The following is a 27,251-nucleotide window of genomic DNA, read 5'->3' on the forward strand; positions in this document are numbered from 1 at the left end:
CCACCCAACTTGGGGTTCTTTGTTCTGGCAGCCCTAGCAAACTTGCACAGAGGGGCCGTGGGAACCAGCAGCCCACATCCTTCTATGGTGACTGCACACTGACCTTGGATTCCTGGCATCCAGTTGTACTCTTTCAGGTTCCATCTCTTCTGCATACCTCATGCTCCTGGCACATTTTTGAATGGTTATGCCAGGTCCAGAGCCCAGGACCCCACAGGATATTTTGTGATAAGGCGGTAGCCTTCAAGGTAAAACTCAGTGGCCTTGACATCAACTATTCTGTTCTCAGATCTCCAAGGTAAACCTGTTGGACAAAAGTGTCTAAGCCTATTCCTAGCCATAAAAGCGATATGTAATTCCTGCAGCACTGATAAAGGTTAGCCTGATCCTCCATAACTCCCTTCACTTATTCTGTTAGAGAGCCATCCTCTATAAACACATCTAAACCATGTCTGGAGTACAAGCTATGTGTGTCACTTTTCCCTTTACAGTATATAATTAATGAGCTGTCAGCACATTAATTGGAAAAGTATGGCCATAGAAATCAGGAGACCTGGCCGAGTGCGGTGTCTCAACCTGTAACCCCAGCACTTTGGGAAGCCAAGGCAGGTGGATCACTCGAGGCCAGGAGTTTGAGACCAGCCTGACCAACATGGTGAAACCCCATCTCTACTAAAAATACAAAAATTAGCTGGGCATGGTGGTGCACACCTGTAATTCCAGATACTTGGGAGGCTGAGACAGGAGAATTGCTTGAAACCGGGAAGTGGAGGCTGCAGTGAGCCGAGATCACGCCATTGCACTCTGGCCTGGGCAACAACAGTGAAACTCAGTCTCAAAATAAATAAATAAATAAAAATAAAAAAGAAATCAGGAGACCTGAAGTCCAATCTTGATTTCAGAGTAAGATTAAAGCAGAATACTATAATCTATGCCTCACTATAAATGATGATCTAGTCCAGATTTTCTCTTTATGCCTTAGATGAAAAGTGATTTTCAGTTAGAATAAATCTGAAGTCAGCCCAGCACGTGTGGAAAAATGCAATATTGGCCGGGCATGGTGGCTCATGTCTGTAATTCCAGTACTTTGGGAGGCCAAGGTGGGTGGATCACCTAAGGTCGGGAGTTCGAGACTAGCCTGACCAACATAGAGAAAACCTGTCTCTACTAAAAATACAAAATTAGCCGAGCATGGTGGCGCATGCCTGTAATCCCAGCTACTCGGGAGGCTGAGGCAGGAAAATTGCTTGAACCCGGGAGGCAGAGGTTGCAGTCAGCCAAGATTGCACCATTGCACTCCAGCCTGGCCAACAAGAGCAAAGCTCTGTCTCAAAATAATAATAATAATAATAAAAGAAAAATGCCATATCAAGATGACTCTCTGTCTCCAAATCAGTCCGTCAGGTTTTTCCTTCTCCCAGTCCTCCCCACACTTTTTTCTAATAATAGAATATTTTCTCTTTAAAGAATAAATCAGCTTCCAACCACCCAGTAAGAGCCACATGGTTTGTCTTTTAGAGGCTTGGAAGGAGATCATGCTGTTTCCATCTTGAGAGTTTGTGATACGAGCCATAGGACACAATATGTTTGCCTAGTGGTGACCCTTGTCCTGGGATGACACTGGGTGTTAGGCAGTAGCCTGAAGCTTTCATAGAAGCATCTCCATAGCTAGGAATTTATATAAACCAGTGCACAACTGGTTTACATAAAGGGCACTAAAAAAAATGCTGCCCGTGTGGTTTGTGTAGGGTTCTTACAGCCATACACAAGGAACTTGTTACAAAAGCTCTCCTCTCTATTCATGGATATGTGAGCACATATTATGCTTTTTTGGGACTTTAAAAAAATCATAGCAGCTGGTAACCTTCTGTGTTGTTTTATTGCTTACATCCAGCGAGAGAGTAAGGCAGGATACAGATTGTTATGTGTTGTCCTAGACTTCCGTTTGCAATAAGGAGCATACACAATGCCATACCAAAGTGAGTTTATTGACATTCCTTGAAGATGGTGTGATGGAAGAGAAAGCGCGGCCTGAGTATCACGTGACATTTCTCTTGCTGATGTAAGCAAAATCAGCCCAATAACGTGGACTTCTCCTGCTATTGACTAGAACAGACTTTTGAACAAAATTGTTGTAGACATTTCCTTGGATAAATTGGAAGCTGCAGGAAGTAGGCTAAAGGAACAATATTTACTCTATATACTACCTCTAGGCACCTTTTTTTCTACTAGAACAAAGGGACTACATGTCACTAACAGGAAAATAACACTTTCTCTTTTGGACCTTATGATGGCTGGAACATCCATCCCAGATTTTTATGATATAGTATTGCAGTAGTTTTAATAATGAACACTGAAGTACGTAATAATAATAATAATAAAGCACCACATTTGTTATGTAAAGTTCTAACTACTTTCATTTGGAAGTGTTTCATCTTGACTGGGAAAATATTTGTGGCAACTGAGAAATTTCCGAACCCAAATTTTGGACACATGGTTTGACACATGGACTGACAATATGATGGATGTAATATTAAAACTACCCTGGAAAACTCAGCCATTGGCTTGCCACACAAATATACTTACTGTCCAAGGACATATGGTCATGTATTAAAAGAAAATTTAGATCTTGCATGTTTAACGCCTGCTCCCCCAAATCATATGTCTCTTTTTCTTAATTTTTTCACCACTCTCTCGGCATCTTCACAACCTCCACTCATTTATATACATAGGAAATTACAAAGAGTTCAGTAGATTTAGAATACATCTCCTGACCTCACAGAGTCAATTTCCATTTTTAGGATTATCATCTTCACACTGTAGAATAAAACATTTGTGATAGCCATGAAATTATTATAACACTTTATAGAATTTTAAAAGCATTTTTCAAAGTTGTAACATAAATCTTCTCTTATTTATTGTTCTTGTTTGTCCCCTGATTAAAGGCGTTACACTCCTACTAAAATCAATTGTTTTAGGGAGATTGTGGCTTATAAATTTATAAGTGATTAATTTTGCAATTTGCCTCCACGGAGAAAACTCATGCTTAAAAAAAAATTACAGGTGGTAACAAATAGATCTGTCTTTCTGCCGAACTATATAATTTAAGGTGGTTTACACCTCCACCTAAGTGAAATTTAGTTCTATAGCTATTTCATTTCATATACATATTGAATGAAAAATTATATATAATTTAAAAATCAGCCTTATGAATAAGGTAAACATGAATTTCCATAACTTGTTTCTGTGTTCCTCTTCTCTTTGTTTTTCTTCCTTAAGGATTCTATGCAAGGTTGCAATAAATATTACAAGCTTCATCTTCTTTCAGGTGACCGTGACATCAGCATTTCACAAAATTTTGCACTTTTGTGAAAGAATGTTCCTGTTATGCTTTGTGGGATAGACCTATAGCTGTGACATCAGTAGTGCTGGTGGATAAGGAAACAGTAGTTGAAAAATCATGTATGCCAAAGTTACCTATCTATATATAATTTCTGAGATACTGCATTCCTTTTGTATATGGGTAGATTAGATATTAATTAATCTAATTAATAGATTAATTAGTAATTTATATAAATTGCAAAGCTCTCCAGGAGCTGGTCCATCTTGTAAACAGCGTTCTCCCTTTCCAATGCCTGACAAATAATGTGAGTACTAGAAAGAGAGTGCTTGAATTAATGAGTATTTACATATATATAACACCAAGTTCTAAAGATAAAAGATGCCCCTATATTAGAGATGCTGTTGCAAGAGTTAGAATAAGGTTATGGTTCAATGATTTGCATAGTCCTTATGCTCTGATTTCATAAATAAAACAATAGCTCCATTGGAATCCATTATTTTTCAGATGCTGAACGTGTACTGAATTTTACATGTCCCTCAAATTCTACATCATATAAGTTACAGATTCCATCCTGTCTCAGTAAATATTCTTTTTAGACAATAAAAGTCTAAATTTCTATAATGTATACTCCTTGATTGACAACGGACACATCGCTGCAAGGGGTGCTGGGCATTGTAGATAATTCCTACTAAAAAAATGCTTTTATTTTTATTTATTTTTTTTTAGATGGTGTCTCCCTCGATCATCCAGGCTGGAGTGCAGTGGCACAGTCTTGGCTCACTGCAACCTCTGCTTCTCAGGTTTGAGCGATTCTCCTTCCTCAGCCTCCCAAGTAGCTGGGACTACCGGCATGTGCCATCACGCCCGGCTAATTTTTTGTATTTTTAGTAGAGATGGGGTTTCACCATGTTGGCCAGGCTTGTCTTGAACTCCTGACCTCAAGCGATCTCCCCACCTCGGCCTCCCAAAGTGCTGGGATTACAGGCATGAGCCACCGCTCCTGGCCGGAATGCTTTAGAGTGTAGGAACACAAATAACACACTGTCCAGACACAAACTGGTATAATGAGCCATTGGCTTCATATGAAATTCACTTCGTCTTACATTTCTCCCTTGTTTTAATATGGAAAACAATAAAATGACATTTAAATAGTGGGGTCTCTTGAGCTCTTCTTTTTCCCAGTGAAGAAAAACACTTTCATTTATGACCTATTTCAGGCAACATGGATAACAACGTTAGAAAAATAGCAAATGACCATTATGGTTGGGTTTATTTCAAATGTAGTTGAGAGGTTAGGCTGTCTTTGGAGCCTGCAGCTGTTTTTCTGACAACATGAAGTTTTCTGAGATATGTTTTCACTGAATGCTAAAAGAAACTGGATATTTATTTTGACACAAATCAACGTGCCTTTGGGGTGTTATGTTTCTGCCCCAGGAGGATTACTATGGGTGAAGGAGAAGTACTATGTTGCCCTTGATCCCTAACAAGCACCATCACTCTCTGCAGCTTCCTAGTGTGGTCCCGATGGACAATCGAATGCAAAGGAACTTGAACTCCATGATTAAGAAAGGAAAAGGAAAAAAAAAAACGTGAAAAAAAAACAATATCAAAGTTTAAAAAAAAGGGTTTGTCTGTCAAGCAAACAAAAGTCATGGCTTTAACAAAAGTCATGGTATCATCTACACATTTTTTTTTTCCTTTGTGAAGAACTGTGGCTAGACTAAACAAAACAGAACAGTACAGAACTCAGGGATTCAAACCAAGGTAATATGTCCTTCTTCCCTTTCTCCAGTTGGCATTGCCACATTCTACATAAGACAATGGGGGCTGAAGCCTCATCCTTCATGCTACATCAATCAAGAAGCTTTCTTTCTTGGACATGTGCACAAGTTTGTCCTTCTTGTGGTGTGAGTATTCACTAGGGATGCTCCCCCTCCTAAACTTCTCTTGAGTTGAGCCCACAATCCCCACAACCATTGGGATGCATTGCATTGCATCAGCAGCAGGTGTTTTCTTGCTGTTGTTAATCGTTAGAAGTGTCATATTTGCACCGTATGTCTAGGCTAGTTCCGGCTGATGGGACAGATGCCACATGTGAATCATGAGTTGAATGTATAAAAATTTCAGCTTTGCCACTGTTGTCCTTTGGATGGATATTATGCACAGGGAAAAGTAGATGGAGAGGAAAACAAAGAGTTGATCAGCTCCTAGTTCTGGAGTTGGTTATTAGAAATTATAAAAAATGGTGGCTCTGCTCAGAAGACATGGGCATATGAAAGCCTGGAGTGCTTAATGCTCACATTTTCCCTTCAATGATAGAAATGGAAGTAAACATTTATTACCATTTGGTCAAGTGTAGCTTAACTTGCATTCATATTTCATTGTTAGTAATGGAGGTATGTGGAGATATACACAGACCTTGAGACAGCTGTTTTTTAATATTGCATACAGGCTAGCAGTTCATTGAAAACAGAGGAGAGAAGCCTGAAGGTTAGATCTTAGAAGAAGGCAGTTCTTCATGCACAGCTTTTGTCAATCCTGATTTGGTTTGAAAATAAAAATCATGGAATACCAAAATCAAAGGAGAGTTGATTAAGGGAAAGGGAAAAGGGGATTATCCCAGGAAGGGTGATGTCACTGGCCAGGAAAATGTCAGGCGAGGTTCCATGTCCTCACTCAAGTCCAAAGGTGCTGGTTTCCTCTACTGCTGTTAACAGCTTTTCATACAACATGGAGTACGAGGGATACGGTGGAAGATCCAGTCGGTTGAAGCATGTGTGTGCCCTGAATGGGGAGAAGAGATTGGTGAGAGTGTTTGTTTCAATGATACAACTGGTTCTGGATCTGTGACTGTCTGAAGTTGTGATTCAAAAAGGAATCAAAAGTGAGCAGGACCATGATTTAGGACCACCATAAAACATTGCACACTAAAGAGCCACATTCCTCTAGAATGAATAGATTGGTGGAAGGAATGGAATAACTAAAAATGGGTTGTTTGCATTTGCAAGCAAACCAACTACACTAGAATGACACTAGCAAACTGATTATAAACTCTATGGTATCAGCCTGATTTGCAAATGAGTTACAAATTTTGATGTGGTCAATGAAGGAGGCAGAAATATAATTAGTATTGAAGGACTATATTCCTAAGTCTTCTTGCCCAGCTCTGATTTCTGAGCCTCTGTGAACCACATGCATCTATTTAGAGGAACCTGAGATGGCCTGGAATTCTGAGATCCAGTTCTCCATTCAAGTCAAGTGTGCTCTGGAGACAAGTCTGACTCCTCTACCCCAGTTGAACCCACAGAACCTAATGTCGAAGTGCTGCATTTCCAAGAAAAGCTGCCCGTGTGAGCCAGTCCTCTCTGGATGCCTGGAGTGTCCTGGCGCCCGGGGTTCTAGCTTGCTTCATGTGCTTCCTCCTGCATGGCCAGTGTCTGCCTTAGACAAGGAATGTCTTCCTCACCAGAGGCTAACACCTGGACCTGGAAGACTCATGTGGGTCTCCAGCAGTGGGTACAAGAAGCCCAGCACACATAGATTCCCTGCTGTGGAGCCTTGAATCACCTGACTAGCTGCTCCCTGCCAGAAGTTCTTTGTTTTTACAGAAACTTTGGCTGATGCCGAGTCCTGTACCGTAGTAGAGAGAAAGGTGGATGGGTGCAGGTGAAAGTTCATTTCCTGTCTTTTCCTCCCTAAGAGTGGTGTGTTGAAATGGTGTTTTCAGACACCAACCAGCACAGAAAAGGGCACTCTAAAATCAAACCAAATCAAATAAAATCAAATCACAAAACAAACATACAAAGAAACAAACAAAACTAAACTCTTCATTAGAGTTTTATTTGGGATATTAAACTCTTCTTTTCATTACAAGATCCCTAGGGGACTTGTGTATTATTTACACCTTTGTTTTAAAGTATATAAATCAGAGTATCAGATCACTGCCCAGGCTGATGCAGCACTCAGGTTATGGAGGGAGATTATTTTGGGAATAAGGAAGATGGGAAGAGGAAAGAGGGAAGGCGGGGTTTCCTGCCCATCGAGAATCTAGGGAGGATGCTGGTGTTTTCATCTGCCCAGCACCCATTCCTCCTCCTGGCAGTCCTTGGGGAACTATCCCTAACCCCTACCTCCCTCCTCCCTGTCCCTTTCCCCGCTCAAGCTCCAAAGGCAGGCACAGGGCAGTAGAGTGTCTGGTCTTAGGCCTTAAAGACATAACTGGGAAGAAACATATGAATACAGATTGGCAGAATTCTTAAATTATTATCTAAGATTCAAACAGGCCTTCCTTTACTTTAAAAGAAAATAATTGAAATACTTTACCTAGATGTAAATATTTGAGTGAAAGGGAACTCAGTAAATTGAGTAGGATGGTTACAGTGATTTCTCTCTATGTTAAAAAGATTGCAATGAAAGTAGAACATACATTGGGCTATGGCTAAACAGGCGAAGTGGGGTGAAAAATCCCAAGCATGCTTTTGAAACTAGCTGAATTAGCCAGGGGCGAGATAGGAGCAGGCATCATCTTCATAGTTTTCTTCCTCTGGTCATTTTAACTGGCACTCGTGAGTGGAAATATTACAGGAAAAAAATCACCTTTACAAATTAGTTGGAACCAAATTAATTCTGTAAAAGATCATTTCTGGGAGTAAACAGAAAGCATTGATGAATAGCACCTAGTCTGAACACTCATGGTTTACTTACTAGTTGCTTTTATTGCATTTATTTAGAGCCTTGGTGAACTCCCTTAGTTTGTCATCTAGAATGAATGAACACAATCAAATCATGATCCAATTCAGCATTCCTAAGAGCTTACCACCCTCCAGGTGTGGTTCTGACAGCACCGAGTGCCTGCTTACCTCATTCCCGTGCACCAAACCAAGCATTGCCCGGTGGTGTGGGGCAGTGGACAGCAAGAAACCAGGGCTTGGAAGACCTCTATGCTGACCCCGGTCTAGTCACTTACCAGCTTTATGACACTGGAAAAGTCAATTAATCTTCCTGAGCCTCAGTTTTCTCACTTGTAAAGTGGGGATAATAATATATGCTGCATGCACCTCAAAGGGTTATGGGGAGGATCAACGCTAGAACACAAGTAAATGCGTTTTGTAACCTGTGAATCATCATTTAAACATAAGATTCTCTTAATAATGCAACCATGATTGTGATAATGATTTGGGGAACTGTGTCATACTTGTGGCAACTGAAGCCTCTGGGGTTTTGCACGTGACCTACTGGCAGGTGACTCACTCTCTTCTCACACTTGGTGCGATGGATGTTTTGGAGATCTGCACGGGTCTTTAAGTTGTGTCGAATTCCATGCCATTGGTGTCAAGCTAGGGTTCCAGCATTTTGAGATAATTTTGGATTGGGTTGTGCCAATCCCTGTATTGTTTATCCTTCTAACTGTGTCATCTACACAGTTGATCTCCCTGTCTCCTCTATTTTTCCAAGTTATAGATTGAAATGTTAACCAACACAGGGCCAAAGAAAGTCTTGCTCCTCTCTACTAGAGACCACTTTAAGGTTGTCTAGAAACACACAAAAGTGGCAGCAGTCACTCCTCTTTGCTGCCAATTGTTCAGCCGGTTATGTAAGTTGTGTCTTCCCTTCATGCCAATCTTCTTCCACTGCCTAACTACAGCCTTGTTCTCTTCAGATAGGCCTTGCTCTCTTCCCTTCTAAATTTACTCTTTTTCAAGTTTGCCAATAACCTCTTGATCCCTAAATCCAGAAGCCCATACTGCTCCACCTGCTCCAGCTCTTTAAAAGCATTTGACAGCTCTTCCTCTGGAACATCTCCCTCCTTGGCTTCTCCTTCGTTTCTCAATGGCTGCCATTTTCTCTGCTGAGCTCCCTGATGGCACCCTCAGGCCTCCTTTGTAGGTCCTCTTCTGGCCTTAGGTACTAGAGAGCAGCATTTCTCAGCTTGACACGATTCACTTTTCAAACTTGATAACTCTTTGTTGTGGGAGCTGTTTTGTGCATTGTGAGATGTTTAGCAGCATCCTTGGCTTCTACTCAATAGACACCAGTAGCACCCCTTCCCCTCAACCAAAAATGTCTCCAGACATTGTCAACTGCCTCCTGTGGGGGAAGAGGGGCAAAGTCGCCTTCCCCAGCCCCACTTTGAGAATCACTGCTACAGAGTAAACCAACTACTAACTTAACCGGGCCTCCAACTCCACCCTGGGTCTGGGCTTAGTTTACATCTGCAGTGAAACATGTTCATATTAGAATTTCATTTGCAACTTTTAGGCCAGTTAATTGCTCATGACTCATAGCTTTGATATCCCTGGTCCCTGCCCCAAAGGTAAACCCAAAGATTCTCCCCTCTCCTTTATTCTATCTCCACACTGCCCAGTGCTACTTCGACTCTGACCTAGCTTCTGCGCTTCTCTTTCCTTCCGAGCCTTTCCTCTGTCCTCCTTTGAGCTCTTGTTCAAAGTAAAGAAACTTTGCCACCTCCTTAAGCTCTTTCCAGATGCTGCCTCTGGGTCCTAGTGTCCCATCTCCAGTTCTCATGGGTGGAAATTGCTCACTGCCCCACACGCTGTGACGTGGATGGACATTCTTCACACTCCCTGCTGTCAATTCCATGTCATGACTTTTGCAATCCTTGATCAGTTTCCATTCCTTTGAATCTCATGTCATTTAGATAATTTATTTTTAAAACCATAGGTTTTGGCTGGCATTTCATTTTAATGAAATAGAATAGAGCAGAAAATAGATTTTATTGCAGATAATAAGGGTAAAGTGCTGTTTTGAGGAACTTGAGTTTCAGATATACACACACATACGTGCAAATGAGTACATGTGCATGTCCTGAGTTTTGATATAAAAGGCATTTCTTTCTGTGGACTATGGTTTAAGAAGCTTGAAAATCAGTGCTCCAGATAGATCTTTGGTTCCTTCTGACCCTCTGAACTTCTAACTTATTATGACTATTATCTGGCACTTTGCTGAAGTCTTCTTTTCCACTTCAAGTCCTCCTACCAGATTGTGTGGCAACTAAGTCCACATGGCTGACAGGGTGAACACCCAAGCCCCCAGTTCCTTGACCTCAACTCCAGTGACAGTCCTGCCTCTCATCTACTTCAACTATGAAATTATATCCCAGAAGCCTCTACCCTCAAAGTCCTTTCTCCTGGCCCTCACACATCTTTTAGCAGGCAGGGGCTTGGATTGACACAAAGGTTTTATGTAGCCTGGGCTATGACCGGGTTTTGCTGTGGCAGTGTCTGGCGCTCTCATCTGGGAAGCCAGTTGCCTTTCCTTTCTGCAGAGGAAGGACCTGAGGAAAGAGCTGAAGGCCGCCTCTCCCAGAGTGCAGGCCACATGCACTGTGGCTCACAGTACCTGGGAAGCCCATGCCACCCTGGGTCTGCTTTGCTTCCTGCCTGCTCAGGGCTGCCTGTCACCTGCCATAGTTAGGCCAGGTCTTCCCGAACGACAGTTTCTGGAATTCAGAGGTTCTTTCTTTCTATCCACACATAGATGACATTTTTTTAGGTTCTTGGATCTTCAGACATTGTCCAAAGGAGATTGGACAGGGGTCACTATTCAGGGAGTGATTTTCAGTGTCCTCTTAGAGCCATTTGCTTCTTGTCCCAAGAAGAGGTCCCTACTTCCCCAAGAAACCATCTCGGGGGCTTGTGGTGCAGCAGCCCTCTTAGGGGTGCCTTGGTTCAGATATAAAGAACGTGTTCATAAGCCCAATGTCTGCCTGCCTTAGAAGCTCTCTGTGTGGGTTAATAATATTAATGTGTATTTCAAAGCTTCCAAAGCAAATATGGAAATTACATTCAATCTGTGACCCCAGATAACAGAAGCAATGACTCTCATTTCCTAAAGAATAGAGACTCCTCAGCACGGTCTTTTCTTTTTTCTTTCTTTTTTTTTTTTTTAATTTAATTTGAGACAAGGTCTCACTCTGTTGCCCAGCCTGGAGTGTGGTGGTGCAATCACAGTTCACTGCAGCCTCGGCCTCCTGGGCTCAAGTCATCCTCCTGCCTCAGCTTCCCAAATAGCTGGGACTACCGGTGCATGCCACCATGCCCAGCTAATTTTTTAAATTTTTTGTAGAGACGAGGTCTTGTCCTGTTGCCCAGGTTGGTCTTGAACTCTTGGGCGCAAGCTATCCGCCTGCCTTAGCCTCCCACAGTGCTAGGATTACAGGCGTGAGCCACTGCGCCCAGCCAGCAGGGTCTTTTGTTTGTGGCTCACCAAACTCTTTCTCAACTGCATCCCCTGTGATGTTGCTCCGGGCATCTTACCCTCTGCACTGGCCGGCCGCACCTTCCTGAACACGTGCTGCCATTCCCTGCTCTCAGCCCTTGCTTGTGTTATTGCTTCAGCCTGGAAGCCCCCTTCTCCCTATTCCTTGCCTCCCAATCCTCCCCTAAATGCCAGTTTTTTAGTGGCATGTTCTCTAGGCAACTTGATTAGGAGGCTCTGTTTCACACTCTCGCAGCACGCTGCTCTTACCCCCTGTGCTCCTCTGATTCTACCTTGTGCTGTGATTAGTTACTATCAGGCCGTGTTCTCCCTAGATTGCAGGTTCCCACGGGCAGGTGTGTGGTTGTAGCTCAGCTCCTCCTCAAGCTGCATGCTAACATCAGTGATGACTCAAGCTGCATTTCTCTAAAATAAAAGCAAGATGTTTCCAAATAACTATATTCTTGAAATCTATCATTCAACTTAACAAATGGAAATTCTGCCTTTTTAGTCTTCTTTTCTTGCCAGACTTACATTCACTAGGTTTAGCTATTGGTAGAGCCATGCAAACAACAAAGACCCTTGGAGCTGAGGGTCTGCTGAACTGAGTGAGTGAAGCCAGGGCTGAAGCCTGCACCAGGGTGTTCAGCTGTGGTTAACCAGCTGGGCATGCCCATGAATGCTGACCGACACCAGGTGAATTGTCCTCAGGGAAAATCTGGGAAACCTAGGTGAAAGCTATAGTCCAGTAAATCCTTCTGCAATAAGGATTTAGCAAAGGTATTTGGGTGGCCATGTAGAAATAGAGCTGAGTTAAATGCAAAGCTTCTTTATAATTAGAACGTATCCTATTAGCAAAAGATAATAGGGGTCAATCTTTTCTTCTGTCTGTTGCAGCAGCGTTTCTCACTATAGTGCCTATGCACAACTGTCTCTTCAGTGCTTCCTGATCAGGAATGCACTACCCAGAGTGGCATAGAAAGGATTCAGGAAGTGCTGGGATTAAAACTCACAGTGCAGGGAATTTCTTCTGTAAAACTGCCTGGAGCCCCAGCGTCTCCTTTTCCACATTTATCCCACAATAGATGTGCTTTCTAAATAGAAGTCACCATAGAGACCCAGAGATACATGTATCCCCACATGTTCTAAAACTTGATAGGAAAAATCCGACACACCACAAATATATAATGATCCTATGAAGTATCAAGTGATACGCTGCAGAAGTACAGATAACGATGCTCAAGAGGTTACTTCCAGGTTCCAGCATTTTTATATTAATGTCCTTGCCTCTGCCCTCTCCTGTGTCAGACATTCATCTTTAAATTAAGTTGGGCTATGACAGCATCCCACAACTGACACATGGACCAAGATATTACAGCTCAAATACCATCAGTCATCAAAACCTCCCTAAGAATAATATAGTTTCAATGCAAGTCTCACAGCCACCTCACCTTCACCTTTCCCTAATAACTCCAATGACAATACTTTGGGTGACAGGAAAGAATTCCATCCCAAAGGATGGTCACTCAAAATCAAATAGCAAAGTATACTTTGCCCTCTTCAGCAGGTTTCCCCGAAGGCTGGCAGGAGCTCTGTACCTGGGGAGAGAAGTAATTTTCCCCCATTTCTCTATGCAGAAGCGCCGAAGCCCATTGCTCCCACGGAGGGCTGCGAAGCCTTCGTAGGGCACGCTGGATGTTCCCGTGACAAACTGCAGTAATCTCAGCCTCTGCTCATTATTGAAGCGCTCCACCGCAGCCCAGAACCAGCGGATCACAAGATGCCCATCGTGGTAACCTGCACGAGGCAAAGGGAGGGAGGAAGACAGGATGTGGAGAAAAGAGGAAGGGGTGAGGAGGGAGAGAGAGATCAAACACATCAGGTATGATAGGAATGGAACCGCTGCTTTTGATCTGATTTCTCTTGTGATGGCCTTTAGAGAGGTCTAAAACAATTTGTGCAACCAGGTCAAGTTTTAGAACAAGAGCAGATTTAGAAAATAGTCATTTTATAAAAGGACTTTATGTTCTGTGATGTTCTCAGAGATGTCTGCTTTCTATTTAAACAACTGAGACTCCACTTAAAATGTTCCTGCCTCATATAGGTGTAGATAAGGAGTAGAAGGGCCTGGTAGAGACCAAAGGGCCTATGAATATAATATTGCATCATATTTCCTTTGTTTTGCTGTCTTAGCTCTTGGCAACCACATACCACGGGAGAGTCTAGGACTTACCAGTCTAGGCTGGAGGCGAACAGCCAGTTTCGTGAACAGGAGATCCCAGGCTCTCCCCTTGAGCAGCTGCTCTCAGGCCAGCCCTGGATGGATACATGCTGGGCCCATGGATTAAGTACTGGGTCCCTCTCACAGTAAGCTGGGGAGACCATGCTTGGATATATCAATTAAACGATTTGCCATTGACTGCAAATGCAAGAGGCATTCAGAGAGGGGAGAAATCTATGTGTGCCAAGGTAGAAGCAAGGAAAACTTCAGAAAGGAAGTGAAGCTACGAGCAGCGTGCAAAGGGCTTGTGCAAGTGGAGGGAAGAAGGAGGACATTCCTGGCAGGAAAAATAAAGAATAACAAGAAAGAGGAGGAAATATGCAGGCAACAGTAAGCCACTAGAGTAGAGGTGTGTCTGGTGAAGGCAGGAAGGAATATTTCCAGGGGTGTTATGGGCCTTAACAGCCAGGCAGAGACTTTTTTTTTTGAGACAGAATCTCGCTCTGTTGCCCAGGCTGGAGTGCAGTGGCATGATCTTGGCTCACTGCAACCTCTGCCTCCTGAGTTCAAGGGATCCTTCTATCTCAGCCTTTTGAGTAGCTGGGACTACAGGCATGTGCCACCACACCTGGCTAATTTTTGTATTTTTTTTAGAGGCGGGGTTTCACCAGGCTGGTCTTGAACTTATGAGTTCAAGCAATCTGTCTGCCTTGGTCTTCCAAAGTGCTGGGATTACAGGCATGAGTCACCATGCCCAGCTAGGCAGACAGCGGTTTTCATTCTATACCGATTTTATACTATAAGAGGCTTTGTGGGGCTGAGTGTACTGGGGACATGAGGGAGGCTGAGGCGATGCCCCCAGCTCACTCTCTACTGTATTGATGGGATTTCTCTGTGATATTGTAAATGAAGAGTTTTGAGGCTAACAAAACCCTTCAAATCTATAAGTAATAAGGAACTTGTTTTGTGGGTAGGGAAGTGGCCTGATGAAAACAATGTTTCAGGAAGACAGGTCTGGCAGTGTGCAAGGTGAGTATTTAGGAGGGGTTAGACATTAGCTTTGGTGAGGGCCACGGTTAGAACCGTGTTGTGGCAAACCAGGATTGAGGCAGAGAGGGCTCCAATTCTGTAGTAAATGAGACACCCTTCCCTGGGGCCATGTACACTGCTCAGGAGCTGGGTCCTGGATGGAATGTTCTCTGCAAGCCTCTACATCGAGTTAGGCCAGAGACTCGACCAATATGAGGACGATGTCACCTGAAGGAAAGTTCAGGTTGGGAGTTGGAGAAAGGCATGTACAAGCTCCTGCTTTGTACTGAAGTAAGGCCAAGCTTTTTGTAGTCTTCAAAAAGTGATGAGTTATATATACATGCAATGGAATGTTATTTGGCTATAAAAAGGAATAAAATACTGAAACATGCTACATACAACATGGATGAACCTCAAAACAGTAGGCTAAGTCAAAGAAGCCAGACACGAAAGACTACATTTTGTATGATTCTATTTATATGGCATATCCAGAATAGGCAAATCCATTGAGACAGAAGGCAGATTGATGGTTGCCAGGGGTTGGGGGAAAGGGGCGTGAGAGTGAGAGCAACTGCTTCATGGGTACAGGGTTTCCTTTTGGGGTGATGAAAATATTCTGGAAGTAGCTAGAGGCAATGGTTGCACAAAACTGTGAATGTACTAAATGCCACTGACTTGTTCGCTTTAGTCAGTTTTATTTTACATCAATTTCACCTCAACAAAACAATCTTTTGGAAAGTGCTGAGTTCTATTTGTGATCATTGCATCATCACAGCTCCTGCCCACTCACCTCCCCGGTACTCGGTGTTATTCCGCCAGTCATTTAGGTCGATTTCCGCGGTGCCAGCTATCACCAGCTCCAGCTCCCTGGCATCAAACACGGACACCAGCCTCGAGTCTACAACCTGAAATGCAGGTTAGGCTTCAGCATCCAGGTCCAAACACATGGAAAAGCTATGTTCATTATTATATTTATGTGGGTTAAACTGGGAAATTGACCATCACTGGCAATACTTTTTTTGAGTCTGTAATCATTTTTAACTTGAAAATTATTGCTATGATCTGAATGTTTATATCCTTTTCCTTCCCCAAATTCATATGTTGAAATCTTCACCCCTGAGGGGATTGTATTAGGAAGTGGGGCCTTTGGGGGGTGATTAGATATGAGAGCTTCATGCTTTTATTAAACACGCCCAAGACAGACCCCATGTCCCTTCCTCCACATGAAGACACAGGGAGAAGGTACCATCTATGAACCAGAAGGTGGCCCCTTACCAGACACCAAATCTGCTAGTACCTTGATCTTGGACTTCCCAGCCTCCAAAACTGTGAGAAAAAAATGTCTGTTGCTGCAAGCCACCCATCTCACAGTATTTTGTTATAGCAGCTTGAACGATGATCATTGACTTAAATATTTTAGAACACAAGCCTTCATGAGCGGGGAACAGAAAAAAGAATCGCATGCTCCACTCCTAATGCTCCCTCTCAGAATGATTTCGTAAACAAATCTGACTCGACTTTCTTAAGTCACATTGAAGTTTTCAAATAATATTGGATTTTAAAGGCCAAGAGTCCACATCACTTTGATGGACTTATTTAATAGCTATTAGTATTACTATTTCACTTAAAATGTAACCTTTCACATGCAATTATGACTTATTTCCTAAAATTGAGCATTTGTATTAAAACGACTGTATTTTCCATCCCTTCTCAAACCATGACCCTAAGATTAAAAGCCTCATGCTCACTGGACTGAGCTAGCTGGGTGGAAATTTGTCTTTTCCTTCTCTTCTTCTCTCACTTCCTTCCTCCCTCCTTAGAGATCTGGGAAGACTTGTTTTGTTAGCGTTCTGCATTCTGACTTTGCATCTTGTGCCAAGTGTACCCAGGCACAACTGAGGTCCTGTGGTGGTACCTCCTTTAATCAAACCAGTGGTGGACAAGACCATGGCCAGTGCACTTCTCCATTCTGGCAGGGAAGGAGAGCCTTCCACGACCCAAGACCTGAGAAAACGTTTATAGCCTCTGGTTTTTAAACTGGAGTTCAAGGACATCATAGGATGTCTAGCGGCCCTCCCTGTCTTCCTCATTTACCACTCAGCATAGATTACGTGGCACAACATGATGCTATAACAAAATAAAATTCTAGTGACAGTGGACAATACCCCCCAGTGTCTTCACTTCACTTATTTTTGTTTCATTGACTGAAAGGAAACACCAGCTGCATATATTGTGACAAGAGATGCTAGATGTTTTCACATCTGGCACGCCAGGGTCACATGCCAGTTGCTTGAAAGCATTTTTCACCCATAAGAGTTGAGTTTCCCAGAGAACTCTGACCCCTCAGCCCTCCACCACAAGAAGATCCTCAGTACTCCCTGGTGAGGAGCACTCGCTGAGCCCACTGCCCACCTTGGCTCTCCCTCTCTGTTCTCACCACCTGAGCTGCTGCTCCCTCAGGGAGCCTGGAGGACGAGGCCCCGTGAAGCAGCACCCTGGCCACAGCTTGCCTTCCCCAGGCCACCGGGCCTCACCTCGTAGAAGCCGCGCACCAGCGCCTCGGTCTGCTGTACCACGCCGCGCTCCACCCGCCACTTCACCATGCGCTCGATGTACTCCTTCTTGTTCTTCTCTGTCACCTGTGTGTTGGCTCCTCCAGACTTCAACTCCCTTTCCGTGACCTTGTAGGAAAACAGAAATATTGCGATGCTTGTCAGTTCAGCTTATCTCTCAGGGAGGCACACTGATTTTAGGGGGATGACTGTATGCCAAAAATCCTCTACAGGGCATTATTCAGCATTATTATCCCTGGAGTCTTTTTTCCTTGCTAAAGGTCACTAAAAAAGCTCTGGCTGTTCTAAGCAGATTGGAGCACAGTGGTGCAATCATAGCTTATTGCAGCCCTGCATTTCTGGGGGCAAATGACCCTCCTGCCTCAGCCTCCTGAGTAGCTGGGACCCCAGACAAGCCCCACTCCGCCTGGTTAATTTTTTTTCTTTCTTCTTCTTCTTCTTTTTTTTTGGTAGAATGTGGTCTATGTTGCCCAGGCTAGTCTTGAACTCCTGGCCTTAACTGATCCTCCCAACTCCAAAGTATTGGGAGCCACTGCACCCGACCTCTAAGCAGATTGCTAAGCACCTTGGAAAGGCTACAGTTTTTGTTTTATACAGAGGAAACAAGTTTCCTATACTCAAAAGGCATAATGGAAATAAAAGGAAAATGTCCTAGGTTGTCCCTAATGGTGAAGCTGAATGTCTCAACACTACAATCACATACTTGATGCCCCCAAATCTCAATGACAGCAAATTCTTAACAGCCATCAGCTTCCACTCCCACAGCTGGCCAGAAGACAGTGGTCTTCTGGCAGAGGGTGGGGTATAATATTACACAGCCAGGGCAGCCTGACCCTGGGAAGGGAACCAGAAGCATGTAGGCACACACAGCAAATGGCGCTGCCACTTGTGTGATGATGGCTGTTTGTTAGGACATGCTTGAGTCATCAGGGAAGGCTATTATCTGTGTGTCATCTTTTCACAGGCAAGAAGGTAGATAACATGCTAGACATTTTTTAAAAAATCAAAATATGTTCATGTATGAAGGGGGTAATCTTCAGTCATCTTAAATTCACTTAAGGGCTCACTGCAATGCTCAATGCTGCAAGACAAATGAGGCATCACTGGACTTAGTTACTAGTTTAAAGAAAAAAATACATATATGTTTGGCACTTGTGGACACAGGTACCTAAACAAAGCAGTCCATAAGTAGTCTGATGGTGACTTTTTCTTTTATCACTTAGGTGATTAGTGCCAATTATAAAATATTGGCTAATGATAAAATACTTGTTACCACCCAGCATCCATATTCTTTGGAATGTCTGATTTTTAGCGGCCCAGTTAAAGACTTTATTTTCCAACCTCTCTCACAGCTAGGTGTGGCATGTAAGTAAATTCTGTCCAATGGGATGTAAGCAGAAGTGTATGGCACTGTCAGGAGGCCTCCTTGAAGGGATGGGCTGTGTGTTCCTTTGTCTGGCTGCACTGAACACAGTTGTGATGGTTGGGATGCTGTACGCATCTGGGCTAAGAGTGCAGGGGGCCTACCCTAGCGATAGCAGTGGGGAGACCTGGAAGGAGCTTGATCCCTGAGGATTTTATCAAACAGAGCTTTTTTTGTTTTTGTTTTGAGACAGGGTCTCACTCTGTCACCCAGGCTGGAGTGCAGTGGTACAATCTCAGCTCTCTGCAACCTCTCTCTCCCAGGCTCAAGCGATTCTCCCACCTCAGCCTCCCAAGTAACTGGGACTATAGGTGCATGCCACCACACCTGACTAATTTTTTTTTTATTTTTAGTACAGACAGGGTTTCGCCATGTTGGCCAGGCTGGTCTTGAGCTCCTGGCCTCAAGCGATCCACCCGCCTTGGCCTCCTGAAGTGCTAGGATTATAGGCATGGACCACCACACTCAGCCTCAACAGGGCTTTTATATGAGAAAAAAAAAGCTTCTATTAATTTCAACAGGGTCATTTTTGGCTTCTTCACTAGTAGCTGAATCTAATCCTAAAGCCTATGGTGTCTTTCACCTGCATCCCTCTGCTCTCCACTGTCTAACAACTAGACAAAAGAAGGGCTGCAATTCAATCTTCTAAAACCACTCATTGTTCTTGGTGACCTCCTTTTGAAGAGAAATGAGATAAACTTTAAACAGGTATACAGGTTGACCCTTGAGCAGCATGGGTTTGGACTGCATGGGTCCACTCGTACATGGATTTTTTTCAATAAATATATTGGAAATTTTTTTGGAGACTTACAACAATTTGAAAAAACTCGCAGATGACCTGCATACCTAGAAAATTAATAGAAGCTTTTTTAAAATGAAAAAAAAAGTTAGAAATGTAATGAGTCCATAAAATATATGTAGATACTAGTCTATTTTATCATTTACTAACGTAAAATGTACACAAATCTATTATTAAAAAGTTAAAATTTATGAAAATGTACACACACAAACACTTAGAGCCTGTACATGGTGCCACTGGCAGTTGAGACAAATACAAACATCAAAATGCGGTATTAAATCATAACTGCATAAAATTAACTGTAGTACATACTGTACTATTGTAATAATTTTGTAGTCACCTCCTGCTGTTTTTTGCGATGAGCGCAAGTGTTGGTGATGAATAGCCTCTCTCCAGTAAATTGTGTATCACAGTAAAAAGTGATCTTTCTTGTTTACTGCATATTTTCCACTGCGTTTAAGTGCAATATTGTAAACTTTGAATAACATTGTGGGACCCACACGAAGGGCCACTAATGATGCTGGAAATACTCCCAAGAAGCAGAGAAAAATCATGATATTACAAGGGAAAATTGAATTACTTGATAGGCACCATAGATTGAGGTCTGCAGATGTGGTTGCCCATCTTTTCAAAATAAATGAATCCAGCATAGGGACCATTGTAAAAAAAGAAAAGGAAATTCATGAAGCCATCACTGCAGCTATGCCAGCAGGTGTGAAAACCTGGCACTTTTTGTGGGATATCTTTTTATGTCATATTGAAAACACAGCTTTTTTTTTTTTTTCTTTGAGCCAGAGTCTCACTCTGTCGCCAGGCTGGAGTGCAGTGGCGCAATCCTGGCTTGCTGCAATCTCTGCCTCCTGAGTTCAAGCAACTCTCTTGCCTCAGCCTCCCGAGTAGCTGAGATTACAGGCACGTGCCACCACACCTGGTTAATTTTTGTATTTTTAGTAGAGATGGGGTTTCACTATGTTGGCCAGGATGGTCTCGATCTCTCGACCTTGTGATCTGCCCACCTTGGCCTCCCAAAGTGCTGGGATTACAGGCATGAGCCACCATGCCTGGCTGAAAACACAGCTTTTATGTGAGTGCAGTATTGCTAGAACAATGGATACAGACCTGTAGACTCTAATATGATTCTAGATAAAGCAAAGTCATTATATGATAACTCAAAGCAAAAGGAAGGTGAAGGATCTAAAGTTGGAAAATTTAATGCCAGCAAAGGACGGTTTGATAATTTTAGAAACAGGTTTGGCTGAAAAAAATGTCAAGATAAGAAGAGAAGCAGCTCGTACTGACCAAGAGGCAGCAGACGAATTCCCAGACACCATTAAGAAAATCACTGAGGAGAAAGGATATTGGCCTGTACAGGTTTTTAATGCAGGCGAAAGTGCCCTGTTTTGGAAAAAAAGCACCACAAAGGTCCCTTATTAGTAAGGAAGATAAGTGAGCACCAGGATTTAGGGCAGGAAGTGATAGGCTAACTCTGCTGTTTTGTGCAAACACATTTGGATTTATGATCAGGATTGCCCTTATCCATTAAAGCTTTAACCCCCGAGCCTTGAAGAGAAAAGATAACACCAGCTGCCAACAAGAAAGCCTGGATAATGAGAACCTCTTTTCTGGATTGGTTCTGTCAGTGCTTTGTTCCCGAAGTTAGGAAGTACCTTGCCAGAAAGGGACTACCTTTTAAAGTTTTTTTTTCTTTTTGATATTGGACAATGCCCTTGGCCACCCAGAACCCCCTGAGTTCAACACCAAGGCATCAAAGTGGTCTACTTGCCCCCCAAAACAACATCTCTAATTCAGCCTTTAGATCAGGAGTCATAGGAACTTTATGTCTCATTACACATGACACTCTATGGAAAGGATGTCAACACTATGGATGACTTCAATAGAGAGAACATTGTGAAATTCTGGAAAAGTTATGCCACTGAAGATGTTATAGAAAAAGCCATGAAAGTCATCAAGCCCCAAACAATAAATTTCTGCTGGAGAGAACTGTGTCCAAATGTTGTGCATAACCTCCCAGGATTTATGACAGAGCCAATCAAGGAAATCATGAAAGAGACTGTGGATATGGCAAAAAAAAAAAAAAAAAAAAAAAAAAAAAGGTTGGGGGTAAAGGGTTTCAAGATATGGATCTTGGAGAAATTCAAGAGCTGACAGACACCACGCCAGAGGAACTAACAGAAGATGACTTGATGGAGATGAGTGCTTCTGAACCAGTGCCAGATGACGAGGAAGAAGATCTAGAAGAAGCAGTGCCAGAAAACAAATCGATGTTAGACAATCTGGCAGAACGGTTCTGATTGTTTGACTGCTTTTGACTTCTTTTATGATAATGAACCTTTCTAGATATGGGCACTGAAACTAAAGCAAAGGATTGGTACTATATAGACACATTTTTAGAGAAAGGAAAAAGCAAAAACGACAGAAATTATGATGTATTTCCATAAAGTTACACCAAGTGTGCCTGCCTCTCCTGCCCCCTCTTCCACCTCCTCCACCCCTGAGACAGCAAGACCAAACCTTCCTTTCCTGCTCCTCTTCAGCCTATTCAAAGTAAAGACAACCTTTATGATGATCCACTTCCACTCAATGAATAGAAAATATATTTTCTCTTCCTTATGATGTTCTTAATAAGGTTCTCTTTACCCTAGCTTTCCTTATTGTAAGCATACAGTTTATAATACCTATAACCTACAAAATATTTGTTAATTGACCATTTTTGTTATTAAAAAGACTTCTAGTCAACAGCAGGCTACCAGTAGTTAAGTTTTTGGAAAATCAAAAGTTATGCATGAATTTTCAACTGTACAGGACTCAGCGCCCTAACCTTTGCATTTTGAAGGGTCAACTGTACATTATTATAGATCTACAACACATTCTTATTTTTAGCACTGGGAACATTTAAGCTTTTTTTCTAAGTTGTCGAATTCCTACACTTTACACTAGAGGATTGTTCTTCTGTATCTTCAACTTTATTTTTTCCTCTAATTTTATGCATTCAGTTATTTGTAGTTGACTTCATTTTCTTGAATAGATAGTATATGGCCATGGAATAAAATTCAAGTGGTGTAGAAGGCCATAAAATGAAAAGTCAGTTTTTCTCCCACCTAACCTCCCAGCCATGCAATCTCCCTTTCTGGAGACAGTCATCTCTACTTCCCTTCAAGGGAGACTCTATGCATATGCTGGGGAATGTATATATATCATCTTTAAAAATTTTTAGAGATGGGGTCTTGCTATGTTGCCCAGGCTGGTCTTGAACTCCTGGCTTCAAGAGATCCTTCCACCTCTGCCTCCCACAGTGCTGGGATTACAGGCATGAGCCACTGTGCCTGATCAACATAAACTCTTTTTCCCTGTAAACAGTAGTGTGTTTTACACACTGTTCTTCACTATCTTTTTTCTCTTAAAACTATATCTTAGACATTTTTCATGCCAATTTAGACCTGTGTTTTTCTTTCTTTATTGTTGTTAGTGTACCCTGTTTATTGCTCATGATTATATGTGAATTGAGGGGTTGGGGTGTCCTCATTCTTTTTAATAACCCCACATGATTTCACTACTTCATTTAGTAAATGTATCATTTATTTAACCAGTGCTCTACTGCTGGACATTTAGACTGTTACAGATATTTTTCAACTATCAACAAGGCTGTGATGAAGATCCTAATATATTAGTAATTTTAATTAGGTGTTAATGTATCGGTAGGACAAATTTCTAGACATGTGTGCTGAGTCAAAGGCATGTGATTTAAAATATGAACCGATATCACCAAAGTGCCTTTCATAGAGAGTGAATCACACTTCCACCTACAATGGACAAGAAGGTCTGTTTCTCTACACCATCCCAAAATACTGGTAAATTTTCTGATTCTTGACATTCTAATGAGGGAAAATGGTATCTCACTATAGTGTTAATTTATTTTAAAAAATTGTAAATGAGATTATCTCCTTGTCTTTCCTTTTCTGGGAACTATCTATTTATATTCTTTGTGACTTTTCTATTAGGTTGTTGACTGATAATTTCTTATTGATCTGTGGGATCTCTTCTGATATTGAAAGAAATGGTCTTTATGTTATGTATTAAACATTATGTTGCTTTCAGTTTGTTTATAGTATAGTTTGTCATGCAGAAATTTAAAAATAATATTTGACTATGTCAGATGACTTCTATGACTTTGAGAATTTGTGCCATATCTGTATCAGCATTCTTTAGTGCAAGATTAAAAATAAAAATTATCTCTTTTTTCCTTTTTTAAAAATTTTTACATTCAGGTTTCTGATCCAGCTGGAATTTATTTAGTGTCATGAGTTAGGTTAGGGATCTAACTTAAAACTTTTACAGATGGCTACCCAGTTGTCTTAATACAATTTGTTAAGTAATTGTGTATATTTTACAAACTTACCCTCTACAATAGGGCATATGTGAAAGATGGGCTAAAAGTAGTCCTGCACAGAGAACAGTGTATTTTGCCTGTTCAGTGAGTACATGGCAGGAAAGTTAAATGAGTAGTTTTCTTTTCTTTTCTTTTTTTTTTTTTTTTTTTTTTTTGTGAGATGGAGTTTTGCTCTTGTCGCCCAGGCTGGAGTGCAATGACGTGATCTTGGCTCACTGTAACTGCTGCCTCCTAGGTTCAAGCGATTCTCCTGTCTCAGCCTCCCGAGTAGCTGGGATTACAGGTGTCTGCCATCATCCCCAGCTAATTTTTGTATTTTTAGTAAAGACGGGGTTTCACCATGTTGGTCAGGCTGGTCTCGAACTCCTGACCTCAGGTGATCTGCCCACCTCAGCCTTCCAAAGTGCTGGGATTACAGGCGTGAGCCACTGTGCCCAGCCATGAGTAGCATATTCTTGAACATATTTAAATGTGCTCTCCAGAGTTGTAGGAAGAAATATTTTTTTCTCAAATACATAAGACAGCATTCTTCAGAGGCATGTTTTTACAGAAGAAATACAACAGAATGTTGACGTTTTCCAGGACCTAACCAAGATTCTTGACTGGGATGTGGTGCTTGGTGGCCTGCAGCATTCATTCATTCTCATGCAGCGACCCCGTGCACTGTCCACACTGATGTGAGGCACCTCTAAAGCATTCTGATTTAACTATCACAACAACCGCTGTTATGAATTACCTTATGTCACAGACTTTAGGTCTAGAAAATGAGGTTCCCCAAACCTTGTTTGTTAAATCTACTTAGGCTATGGTTATTTTCTGTTAAAATTGTAACCCATTTGATCCGAAGATTTGATGTTATATAAATGCTAGTAGAAAACAAATGGGAAACTTTATCTTATTATTTAGTGTTGAGATATATGTATTTTGGAGGAGTAGCTATCTGGATGTGATAAAAAGAATCATTTCTGTAATGGCACAGATAGCAGAAATCCCTGACATATGTATGGCGTACTTCACAAAAATGCTTTCTGATCCATTATCATATCTGATTTTCAAAAAACTCCATAAAGTAGATCCAGGTCATAACAAGAAAAAGAAGAAAGAGGACACGGGCAGATTTATTAAAGGAAGTGGTTCCCAAGGAATTGGTTTGAATGAATGAGATCCCTTATTCGCTAATTTAAAAACAAAATCCCATTACCACATGATCTAGCAATCTCACTTCTGTGTATATATCCAAAAGAATTGATCTATACAGCAGGGACTTGAACAGATATGTGTACACTCATGTTCATAGCAGCATGATTCACAATAGCCAAAAGGTGGAAAAAACCCAGGTGTTCATCAACAGACAAATGGGTGAATGGATAAACAAAATATGGCATATATGTATATATATTTGTTTATATAATATACACATAATGAAATATTTTTCAGCTTTAAAAAGGAAGGAATATTTTATATACATATAAAGGAAGAATACTATATATATTTGTATATATATGTGCGTATACATATATATCTACATAATGAAATATTATTTAGTCTTAAAAGGGAAGTAAATTCAGACACATGCTACAACATGGATGAGCCTTGAGGACATTATGCTAAGTGAAATAAGTCAGCCACAAAAAAACAAATATTGTATAATTCCACTTATATGAAGTATCTAGAGTAGTCAAATTCATAAAAACAGAAAATAGAATGGTAGTTGCCAGGAGTTGTGGGTGGGAGAAATGGAAAGTTATTGTTTAATGGGTACAGTTTCTGTTTTGCAAGATGAAAAAGTTCTGGAGATTGGATGGCCAACAATGTGGATATACTGAAGCACTGAAGTCTACACTTAAAAATGATTAAGATGATAACTTTATGTTATGTGCATTTTCCATAGTAAAAAACAAAATCCCTTTTCCAAACCCCATGTCACACAAACCTGTCCAAAAACCTCTTCATTAACAGTGAAAGTGAGGTCTAAGATGTCTGTGATGTTGTTGTCCTTCATCCACTGCAAACTCTGGTGGAATTCCTCATCCAAATATTCCAGGTCACTCAAATCACAGGGCCTGGGTGAATTCAGTGAGAAAGGCAAACAGAATTATCAAACAAATGGCTGCCCAGACCTCACTTCAAAATGTGGTTATATCATTCCTGGCTAAAACATCACTGACTTATCCTAACAATTGGATACTTTTGAATCCACTGATGAATCAGATCATTCAGTCATTTTAGTTCATTCAATGATTTTCCTTTGAAAAGGAAATGTGAAATTGTTTACAATAACAAACATGAAATAATTATTGACTCAGGGACTCTGCATGAAAATTGGAGAAAACTATCATTTTAAAACAATTATGCTATAAACAGATCAGTTCTACTTAACAGTTTAATGCAATGTTTGTAATATTATTATAATTTTATATAAAATGATTCATCTCCATGATATGAGATTTTGATAATAGAATCTTCCCTTACAACAACAACAAAATCCCCAAATACCTTTTTATTGTGCTAAAAAATGTATGTGATATCTAAGCACTCAGAACAGGAAGCCACCACAACCCTAACAGGAATGGTTAGGGCAAAATAGTGACAAAAGGGTCAGTGGCACCAGAGAGGTCGGTGTCCTTGCCCTGCAGACAGGGCTGGGTTGGAAGCATGGTCTGCAAAGCACTTACAGTCTCAGGAGTGCCTTGTAGAAGGGCCTCGTGAAGAAAGCGTCAAGAAGGTACTGATGGATCAGAGCCAGGCCCAGGATGCGACCGCTAAACCTGAACCTGGAACACAGACAAGGCAGAGAAATGGGCAAGTGGAAATTTACATTGTTAAATATTTTAGTTTGCACTTTTATTTGATGTGTTTGAGCATTCATCTTAAGCTGCTTAAGGAATCTTCTCATTGATGACACAAGGGAGGCGCCTGTTCTCGTCCTTTTGCTTTACCATGAACAATCCCTGTGTGCTTGTTAGGGACTAAAGGAAGCCTCCTCTTCCAGCCATGTAGCAGACTCGAGTCATTTTTCCAGAACCTTTTTCAGACCGTGGAGAATGAGGACCCAAGAAGAGAAAAGCACTGGGAAGGGGAATTCAGAAATCTCAGATAAAAAGCCCACACTGAACTGGAAGAGGACCCAGATCCAGTGACACAGAGGGCTTTCTGGATGTGCGTCCTTTCCCATTCAAGCATTTTATCTACATTACCTAAGGTCCATGCTGGCAGGTGGAGGGTTTGAGTATGGAGC

The 27,251-nt window shown here is 41.7% G+C and overlaps 1 protein-coding gene across 9 annotated transcripts in view; it reads right to left on the bottom strand.

Annotated features, from left to right (window-relative positions):
- Positions 1-1,967: 1,967 nt before the first annotated feature.
- The window catches only part of HECW1 (HECT, C2 and WW domain containing E3 ubiquitin protein ligase 1), a 445,382-nt gene continuing 420,098 nt past the window's right edge, over positions 1,968-27,251 (bottom strand). For 8 of the 9 annotated variants that reach the window (XM_008960744.4, XM_008960746.4, XM_034963991.3 and 5 more), the window contains 6 exons: positions 26,689-26,787; positions 25,947-26,076; positions 17,345-17,491; positions 15,601-15,715; positions 13,159-13,357; positions 5,759-6,127 (listed from right to left, as the gene is read on the bottom strand). In XM_008960744.4, coding sequence (XP_008958992.1) covers positions 6,016-6,127; positions 13,159-13,357; positions 15,601-15,715; positions 17,345-17,491; positions 25,947-26,076; positions 26,689-26,787 — 802 coding nt within the window. In that variant the 3' untranslated portion in view covers positions 5,759-6,015. Of the gene's footprint in view, positions 6,128-13,158; positions 13,358-15,600; positions 15,716-17,344; positions 17,492-25,946; positions 26,077-26,688; positions 26,788-27,251 lie in introns of all 9 variants that reach the window. The other variant, XM_057302857.2, reaches the window with a different exon arrangement.

This window comes from Pan paniscus, chromosome 6 (genome assembly GCF_029289425.2).
Source record: "Pan paniscus chromosome 6, NHGRI_mPanPan1-v2.0_pri, whole genome shotgun sequence".
Classification (NCBI taxonomy): domain Eukaryota; kingdom Metazoa; phylum Chordata; class Mammalia; order Primates; family Hominidae; genus Pan; species Pan paniscus.